This window comes from Sceloporus occidentalis, unplaced genomic scaffold, assembly GCF_023333645.1.
Source record: "Sceloporus occidentalis isolate IW3139 unplaced genomic scaffold, rSceOcc1.0.p SCAF_32, whole genome shotgun sequence".
Lineage (NCBI taxonomy): Eukaryota > Metazoa > Chordata > Lepidosauria > Squamata > Phrynosomatidae > Sceloporus > Sceloporus occidentalis.
In genome coordinates, this window is record NW_028317012.1 from 1,207,797 (window position 1) to 1,218,511 (window position 10,715).

General features: G+C 41.5%; 1 protein-coding gene across 1 annotated transcript; it reads right to left on the minus strand.

The window, feature by feature from the left end:
* Positions 1–2,728: 2,728 nt before the first annotated feature.
* Positions 2,729–10,715, minus strand: LOC149298447 (HEAT repeat-containing protein 3-like). Its single transcript, XM_089487432.1, has 15 exons — positions 10,587–10,715; positions 9,661–9,833; positions 9,496–9,583; positions 8,751–8,863; positions 8,252–8,361; positions 7,507–7,647; positions 6,962–7,242; positions 6,498–6,588; positions 6,026–6,183; positions 5,733–5,815; positions 5,139–5,275; positions 4,188–4,276; positions 3,894–4,037; positions 3,374–3,550; positions 2,729–2,845 (listed from the first exon to the last, which is right to left on the minus strand). Exons 1-15 carry the CDS (start codon positions 10,713–10,715, stop codon positions 2,729–2,731), a joined length of 2,031 nt encoding a protein of 676 aa, XP_089343558.1.

Genomic DNA, 10,715 nt, shown 5'->3' on the forward strand with positions numbered 1-10,715 from the left:
CCTTCCGCCACCTCCCTGGGCTTTGGCTCAGCAACTGGTTATTGTTGTTGTTGGTGGTCTCCAAGGGTAGGAAGTCCCCCTGTTGTGCCAGCGACTGAGCGGTGTTGATGAAGGAGGCCTGAGCTGATGCACCGTCCCGGTACATGGTGGCCTCACACCCCAAAGAGCTATTGGAAGATCCGCTGTGCGCGGGGGAGGCCGGGCTGTTTTGGTTGCCTTGTGCGGTCTGCCAGATCTGCATCCACAGGCTGTTAGAGGGGCCGAGCTGCTCTGGCTGAAACCAGGCGATCCTTGGATCCATCAAACGGAGCCTGGGCTCCCTGTGCTAACCCCCCCTCCCCCGGGGCTGCCCACCGTGCAGCTAATACTCACTGGTTTTATTATACTAATTGCCCCCAACCCTAACCCAGTGGCAGTTACCCCACTCTGAACGTCTAATAACCCCTATGCCTGGCCTGCATAACACAGAAGACTTCAAACGGATTTAGCCCTTCTTCTGAGGCGGTGAGCACGTTAGCAAAGCCCTTGGCTGTTCCCTGCCGACTCTTACCCGCTGCCCTTGCAATAATCAAGCTCAACGACACCAGGTTAGCGCGTTATCTAACGTGAAGGCCCTCCCTTAAGCTCTACCTCCCAATTAAATATCCCTGCTAGACCTCCCACACCCCTCTTCCCCTTATCTTCCCTCACCCACTCTCATTCGCTAGGTGACCCGCCACCTTTTCTCGGCCGTCCGTGTTCACCCCTCCGATAGATTAAAAACGATTAGAAAGCGGTTACTCCCGCAGCTTCCAAGTCTCGCGACAGCACTCCTGGCACCGTAAGTTAAAGGCCGATCGTGTGTAGCGGTCCCATGCCCGCCCTCATCCCTGTCACACCGGCCAAAGTAAAGGCGGTTCCTCCCTCCTTCGCGCTGACTGCGCATGCTCTGCCGGCCCAGCTGAGCTCCACCCAAAAGGGGAGTTACCCGAACGGAGCCGTGTGAAGGACATGGACGTTTATGCGTGCGCCCAGCCAATAACAGAGCGAGCGAGCCGGAAAGCCAATGGCAGCGCGCGTTGCAGGGGCTCGCAATCTCAAAGGGCAAAGGTCGCCGCATCCCAGCACGTCGTAAAGCTGCCCGCATAGCACCTCCATGGAGACCATATAACGAAACGCTTGCAGACCGATCGCTGATAATCTATCTACCTCTCTATCTATATATACCTCTTCACACTATATATATATATATGCAGTAGATGTTGTGCATGGAGCTGGTGACAGATACTTCAGCCAATGCATCTGATACATAAGACAATGAACACGAAACAACAAAAGCCATCGGACAGTACGCGACATCCTCATCCAATCTGTTAATGTAACATACATGGCGATACCCCCTCTGCTAGCACATGTACAGGTAAATAGGATATTTAAATTTATTATTGATAGGGATGGTGGAAATGCTCCAGCATGCACGAGCTGGGGAGGCCAGGGCAAAAAGTAGTAATCTGTACGTTTTCATGTAGAGGTTTTTTTTCTCATGAAACGGATAGAATGAGGCAAAACCCTAAACTATTACCTTATTGGCTGCCGGCACCCACTTGGATATGAACAGTTTTAGACTCGTATCTGGTATCATTTGTGCTCTGATGGGATAATAAAGGCACCTGATGTGACGGATCTCACGTAGAAACGGGTTCATAATTCAGGATGCTTAGGATTTCCTTCTCGGTAGAGAGAGCCAAGTCCCTGCAGCTACATATGGAACCAGAGAGCATTTTCTAGTAGACTGTTAATGGCGACGCAGGATAATCGCACTCCTTCAGCAGCATATCCGCCTTTAATAAACGGACCAGAAAGCTCTATTGGTAATGAATTGACGCAATCCTTCTGCATAGAAACGCACTCACAACCTCTTACACTTTAACAAATATAACTAATAGGGGATGCTGCACGCCGAACCCCACATACTCTTAAACTCGGGTACATGCATGAAATATTCATATCGTAACACCCTGGGAAGGCTCTTACCCTGCAGGACACCATATATTCTCCCCTCTGTTGGAGGTTGACATTCAGCTGACCTATTCACTAACAGACGAATCATCAAACGGTAACCAGTTTCATATCCGGGTTTCTGGAAGCCGGGACTAATTTTGGGGTTTGTTTTTTTTTTTTTTTACAAACTTCGCCCTATCAGATAGCATCCCGACCTCAGACTCTTGTGTACCTGCGACAATTCAGACCCTCGTAACATCAAACTGCAAATAAAACGTTTATTTCATATTAGGTTTTCATGGTCTTTTTTTCTTATTATTCATATTGCAACAACCCTAATATTTCAGAAACACACCTGAAAAGGTCTGGCAAGTCAAATACATTCTTCCTGCTGAATATCAAGTTGCTTCTAGGTAACCCGCTGCTTGCTCCGTTGCCAGTACAGTGCAAGCAATTTCAAAGCACCGATTCCCCTATTCTGTCCTTTTCATTTTTGAATGATGGTTATAAGAGCATGATTTAAATTTGTGCTCATTGACCTGGGACACCCTTTAATAATTGGAAATGCAGATTTGTCCAAAGATTGATAGTGCAGTTCTCTTCAACGGATCAGTGGCTTCCTTCAAACAGATAGAGAGCTAAACTGGTTGCCATAACAAAATAGTGTTCTGGGGCCTCACAACTGAAATAAGTTGGAATACTGTGAAAAAATATATTAATAGGAAGAATTATCAGCCTACTTCAGGACTTATTTCTTTTTCTCCACGCTTTCCAAGTAAGATATAAAGCGCCTGAGATTTGTCCTCACGTTGTCCAGGACACACAGCTGGTCCGTGCTATATTTTTCTTTTCCTTCTTTTCGTATCTGTTGAAGAGAGAAGTAAGAACTAAAAAATAAGAAGTATGATCAAGGTGTAGGCAATGAGACTACGAGTTTACTGGTGAATCTGAAGACGGGTCATCGCTCTATGACAAACACCTAGAAACATCTTCTATATGAGTTATAACAATGATGGCTCCTCGAGAGGTGGGGAGGACCCACAATAAATAAACAGTATTCTTCTAGAATTATACTGCAACTCCTAGCATGCTCAACCTGGAGCTAGGCAGAGGTTGTTACTACCTGCAAGGCACACCACTAGGGAGTCTTCATATAAGCGTTTAAATCATCCGTGCAGATCGTTATTTTGTCGCTCATAAAAAAGCAAACGATACATAAAGCAGTTACAAGAGACAGCGAACGTCATGACAGAATCACAGCACGGACTGCTATTATAAGAGGAACGGGGCTGCTGATGAAGGTGTAATGGGAACTTCAATTAGAACGCTAGCGCAGGCAGAGGGGACAATCTCTAGCATAAGGATAGAATCCGTGTAGAAGTGGAGAGGGTACCTTTGTTTTAAAGGCTGGTTGTATTTTCTTCAGATGCTGTAGCAATTTGACTTCTAACGCAGCCTTCTCTGCTTCTTCACCATCAGCGAACACATCAAAAACAGCATCCAGCGCAGCACCGGACACAACCAGAGACGGGTCATTGGTGGCAACTCCGAGGAGGAAGGTTCCGATTAACTGAAGGAAACAGAAGCCTCTTTGTTTATGCAAATCTTTCAGAATGAAACGTTGATCTTGCTTTATAAGGAACATAAAAGCTCTTTAAAAATGAATGTACTATCAAACAATCTTTCAAAAGAATGTATAGAGTAATGGAGACTTATGTAATGCAGTAGCTTTTACGCGATTTGGTTCGTTGCTCCGTAATACAAACTGCAAACCAATATCTTTTTATCTATGAGATTAGTGCTGTTTATAAGAATATGTATTGCCAATATAAGCATTCAGGGTTTGCATTAGCAGAATATTCATACATGCCATCCAGTTTTGTGTCCAGCATTCAGAAGCAGCGTTGATTTACCTTCAGCGTGTCCGCGGTGTTCTCAGCCTTTGCCAGCACACTACCGGTGATACCAATAATACTGACAGCGTTCACCCTTGCGCTTATGTTACTACTTTGGGCACAAGCTTCACCAAGGCTCATTATCTGTTCTGGCGTCATACACTAGAGTTAATTAAGGAAAACAGCGTAATCAGTGCGTGCCTGGCCAGACACAGACAGACGTTCAGATTGTTACAGCAAAACTCAATCTATTGTTAGCCTCTTAGAGAGTGGACTTATTTAATATTAACCCCAAATGAAATTCACGTTTACCTGTGGTATTCCTTTGGATGCCATAGTCTGCAGGAACGCCCGAACAGCGCTGCTTGCTGCCTCTAAAAATTCATCCCTTTTTGGAACATCTAAAACAAACGGAAACAGACTTAAAAAGTATGCTAAATTCATACTCAAAGAATTAACTCCTCGAAGGCTAGGGTCATAGTTTATTATTATGCCTGAAGTTATAAGGGCGTTAGTCTCCTAAAGATTTAGAAAAAAAAATACATCAAGTATACACTATTATACTTGACCCATAAGCTATTTTATAGAGGAATTAACCTTAAGTGACGTGAAAAAGATACCATGGTTGTGTTTAAGTCTAATTCCTTTCATATGATTTAAATTATAAAAATCACTTTTTAATAACTATTATAACTGTGCTTATAACTGTGCTCTTACCGCTCACAACTGGATACATTGAAAGTTTGGGGGGGTTTTGACAGCAGAGCAACGAGCAATGGTTGGATCAGATCACTGGAACTCAGAAGTTTAAACCAATGTTCTATAACCTACTTTGTTATCCAGTTTTATTAAAGCCTAAAAGAGCTTGGCCAAAGCTTGAGATTTTGGGACACCTGAACAGCTGCTGAGCGTAACGCGACCTTGCGGTTTTTTTTTGCTGGTTTGTTTTTCTATGAATCGCTTAATGTTCCAGGCAGAAAGAAGAGACAGCCAGTGCGTATTTCTACGAGCACAGAATACGTCCAACACAGAACATATGATGCGATTAAAACTTTGATTCAGATTTGTATTTCTGAAATGTACCTAAATCGATAAAGTTCTACATTTTTCTATAATAAAAAAAAATAACCCGTAGAGAAGGAAAGAATAAATTATTAAAAATAATTATCGACACAAACTAAAGGACCTCGGGGTTGTGTTACCCAATTTAGGGACTAGTAATAGTAGTATTTACAGTCCCTGAAACCAAGAGAAGCCACTTACCTGTCTGCGGAAATACTATGTTGGAGAGGTGCTGGGCCAGCTCTTGCAATGCAGCGGTTCCTCCCAGGTCCTCGATGTCCAGCACAGACAGAATGTTGTGAAGGCAGGTTAGAGCTCGATACTGGACAGTGTACATCCTGAAAAACAATAATATATGCCTTTAGTTTTTAGTAAGAACTGCCTAAGCAGTGCCACCAGAATCTCCTATTCAGTCTACGCCATTCCGTTTATTCTCCTTGGAAGAAATAAAAAAAAATTATATATATATATATATATATATATATATATCAACTTACTATAACTTTATAATTAAAACAATATTGAATGCAAGTTGGAGCCGCAGCGCTTTGCGAAGCACCTAATTCATGATAGATTTAATAGAGATCAGTTTTAAATAATCATGATAAATGCATATTTAGCATAAGCTACCCAGTCCACAGCCTGATAAAACAGTAATACCAGCTCTATGACATATAAATTTGTCTTTTTTTTTTTTACATGTGTCTGGACAGCCATATATAAAACATACATAATGAAGATAAATGGAAATGAAGGTGTATTAAATAAAATGTTTTAAGTAAAATCAATTATTACTTTACTATTAATGTTTTCCACGCCAAAGCTTGTTTGCAGATCTCCAACACGGAACTACTGGGGAAGTTTGTCTTTTCAAAAACCTAGAACACAAAAATATATTTAATTTTACACATAAGTATATCTTATTGAACTGTGTGTTTATGATTTAGGCAAATCAGTCCACTTCAAACCCCCAAAACCTAAACAGCTCTGTTTTTCATTGTATAGTATGTGGCCGACAGGTAACCATAGCTTAGGGCTATATTTACTAACTGGCACAGAGGGCAGGATGTTTATCCCTGAGACAGTACCTTCTTCGGAATGAGATGGTTTTGAAGAGCAGTCTGAACTTCAGCAGACAGACATAATGGTGTTAGCAGCTGTCCTCCCCCGTTGCCCACTGACTTTTCTAAGCACATCTCACTCTCGTCACTGCTTGATAGTTCTTCCCATTCATCATCTGATGGATCTAAATGTAATACAACAACAAAATTCATGACTCCCTTAACAATATAGTCCCTCCTGTGCCTTTGATGCAATATTTAGTTTACAAACAGTACACAAACATCATTCTGTACTTCAGACGAGTGCATATTTAAGCACCGTGCGGAAGCTCTGTATGTTCTTTCCGACATATGAATTGTCTGCTTTAGACCCAAGTCAACAGTCCCAAAGATATTGCAATATGCTTCCCCCCCTCATCAAAAGTTGCCATTTTACTCATATTTACTGAATTATTGAATATCATCATCAAAAGGCAGTCTGGTTTAGCTTTATACACACCATCGCTACAGCATAGGTTGACAATGAGTTCCAAGGCAGTCTTCTGTGCCACCAGCAACGCAGCTGCCTGTCTCAACTCTTCATTAGAAGCCTTAAATAAATATAAATGAAAGAGGAGGAAGGGTGAGCGTTCCTAACACTAATTAACCACATTCAATGATGTGCAGGAGTCATCGCTCACATCAATGCCCATCTACGGCTATCGTATGCAGGATTGAAAGTATGATTTTCTGACAACAGATTTTGATACGCTGCATGCAGATGGCAAGACTATATTTGTAATAACATTTTTTATTTCATAATAAAAAAAATCAAACATTTGTTTTGTGAAACGCAGAAAAAGTAACTGAACAGTAAACATATAAATCGGTATGGATACAATGGGCTTGTGACTAAAAGGAAAGCATACATTTTTGGTTTCAAACAATATACAGTGCCTCACAAAAAGACCACCCCCTACTCACCGGAATAAAGTCGGAAATATCTTTAACTTTCTTTTCTTTGGGTACACCATCTACCATTCCATTTTCTTCATTTAGTGTAGCTTCTTCCAAGATCTCCACAGCTTCTTCTGTTTCGGCCTCAGATGCAGCTGCTTTTAAACGCTGGGTTTCTGCATCTTTCATTTGAGCTATGAATTGTCCCGCATCCACAGACAGAACCTCAGCAAGGATCCGTAAAATGGCATTTATTGTGTTAGCCTGACTGGAGGACGGAATCCTCTCCTTTAGGTTCCACAGGGCACCTAGTAAAACAAAATATGGTTACCAAGACCTACCCTCTTCCACTGTATGAAAGCAATATTCAACGAAGGCAAAAGAGGAACTAGCCTCGGAGTGCACTGATGTGAGCAAATAGCAGGGCTGCAAACAATGGCCCTAGTTTGCATTGGTGGTGTAATATCTGGCTGGTGGTTACTATCTGAACTTACAAGTGCTAGAAACAACAGCCATCATTGGAGCGATTAACTATAAACACACACATCGTACCAACAACTTTGGATGCTTACCTGCTACCAATGTCTGTAAGTGTCTGGTTTCCATGCTGGTAGCAGGGGCCATTATCACAGACTCCAGCGCCTGCAGACAAGAAGCGTCCAAAGAGGCCAGCAGATCTGGGTTATCCTCTGTGACTGTTTGCAGACAGTATGCTGTGGAATAAAACACAAAGTTAAAGTGATCAAAGAAAAAAGGCAGGCATCCCCGACAACCTCCATATAAACCAATCAATATATTTTTGGGTATGCAACATTCAATCGCAAGACATGATGGAAGGATAACAGTACAAAAATACTTTGTTGATTATTTATAATTTACATAGTTCTACTGGGTTTCACAGGTCTATACAGGAGAACATTGTTAAAAGCCTCTGATTAAGTTGAAGTGGGATGTAATTTGCATGTATGTGTATGTCAAGGTCTAACAGTGTATGTCAAGGTCTAACAGTTTATAGATACAATGCACAAACTAAATCACGGACCGGTGTATATACAGGAAATTCTGGGCACTAAATAGAGGATTGTGGCAAGCAGAGCCAACCCAGTAACCAATGTGCCATGTTTGATTCACGTTAGATGTTTATATTGTGTGGTGCTAGGAAAAGCGACGAAGATGCAGAGAAACACCATATATTTTACGATTTACCTATTCCTTCAATTTTTATGCACGCTTAGTCCCTCTTTTAACAATACATGTAACTATTTAACAAACGAGGTCACGTGGTTGTCTTTTTGTTCTGTTGCAATAATAGCTCACCTGCTGAAATGGCCAGTTCTATGTTTTTTGAAAACATGTTCAGGCACCGCAGAACGATGTCCACACAGCTTTCTTTGTTGAAGATCGACAATGCTTTACTACTGCTTTCACTACACAAAATCAAAACAGGGGTCCAATCAACACATGGCTAAAGAATATCACAAACACAAATTTGTGGTGTATAGCAGACAGCAGATGCTGCCTAAAGCAACACACTTTTATTTACTCTATGGGTAAGCATGCATGGATTTTCATAAGGTTTTTAGAACATGGAATGTCATATTCAATAAAATGCGACTAGGAGCACAAACAAGACTCCTAGGGTACATTGAACTATCTTTGGTTTTAAGCCGTTGCTAAGAACCTAAAACAAAAAAAAAATATTTTGATCTACTTACCCTTCCATAGATAATATTGTACAGCGGGTTTTAAACTAAGCTTGTTACTCTTTGTTAAAGGTCAGCACTCACTTTAATGGGGACAAACGGTTAACCCTTACCATACATTCCACAGCACATTAATGGCCTGGTTAGCAATATCTTCTACGCAATTCTTTGCCAATTTATTGTCCACCATTGACGGCTCCATATTTGCATCCAGCCCTGTGGTACACTGCAGTTAGGATGATAAAACATTATTAATCTTCTTTTGTGATCATTCACATGCACCCAACAAAATCAGTATGACAAGCGAAATATCATTTAACAAATGCCATATTCTTAAGCTAAACACACATCACTAATTTCATATTTCAATAAAAGCAAAGTGTATATTTAAAAGTATTTGCACTGCATCAGTATCGCCAATAAATTGGAAGAAATCCCTAGCATGTAGCAGTTAATGTGTCAAATGTTTTAGGTTTTGTTTTTTATTTTGTAATGCAATGGTTCCTTGGGTAAATTTAAGGGAAATCTATTACTTTGCCTCACCATTAATCCTAGATCGCTAATTGTTCCTTTTTTTTGTAAATTCATAAATGTTCAAATGACAGCTGAACTATACCATCAGCATAAACTCTATCATAATGAATTTTGGGATACTAAAGAACAAGGTCATTTAAAATTTCAGCTGAACAATATGGAGGGAGTTGCCTTCTTAAGTAAATAATTGGTTATGTGTACAATTGTTGTAAAATGGGCCAATATTAGATCTAAACATACTAAAGCACCCATGTGATTTGTTTTCTAAGAACTGAAGGAACTTGACATATAGGGTTAAAAACCCTGAACAAAAACATTACAAACCTCTCTTAATAAAGCCACCAACGGTGTCATGATATCTCTTGTTACCATGTCATCACACACTTCAAACCCTCCACAGGTGCTCAGGTTCCTGAAAAAGAAATGCAGATGCAGACTCCGTAAACTTGCAGGTTAACAGAGCAGACCTTCCCAAAGGGTAACATTTACCGTAAGGCACCGGCGGCTGTTTCACGGACAGACAGGCATTTATCAAGCAGCAGCGGTCCGAGGCAACGGACAGCATCTTTCTGCAGGAAGGATGGGATAACCTGTTTCTGCTGGACGAGCGTAGAGATGCTGGCACAGGCAAATTCCCTTACTTCCGGGCATGGACTTTGGAGCTGAGCAAAAAGAACAAGTCCGACAGATATCATTGAGCATGGTCAACATCTATTTTTTTTGCTTATTTGCGTAACATTTTACCACAGGATAACTTTTGACAGGCGACTTGGTTATCTGACCTGCGGCACTTGAGCAGACTGCAGCTTATTACATTTATTTATATAGCACCAGCAGGTACCAGAGCACTGTTACAACAGCGGACGGGGGGGGGGGGGGGATTAACAAAGACAATCCAAAGTTATAACATTAACACACGTTAAACATACGGGTATAGAAAAATGCATCACATTAAGCAGGAGACAATCTGAATCACAACAGAGTACTGTATTCCAGGGATGCGGTGCAGCATGGGTTAAGTGGGAAGCAGTAATAATGGTAGACGAGAGATACATGTCAGAGATTAGTTAGATATTAAAGTAGATATGGGGGGGGGTGTCTTGGAGTTTTGTTTGTTTGGTTTTTGTTTTTTTTTACCGAAGGCCACCTCAGACACATGGCTTCTCCCTTACACAGTCCGTTTCATAGAGTCTACTCTCGTTCTATACTTACACAAAACATATATATATGCGCTTCTTTAAGCTATTCCTATAATATAGAATGGACATCATATAATGTGCAGCTTCTTTACAGACACCTGTGTTTCCAGTGTCAGTAAGTGTCACCCAGACAGACACACAGCATTTCCTTGTAGCCACGCTCTCCACGCCGGCTCCATTTTCCCCCCACGCGCTCGGACTCCCCTTCACACATACTTTTTGTAACAGGTCCTCGGTCTGTAATTTCTCCCCGTTCTCCTGAGCTTCGGGTTCTGTTGGCTGTTTAACCAACGGCGCTGGAGAGAAACCGGGAGGCTTGAACTTACGAGCACGGCTCTTCCCCAT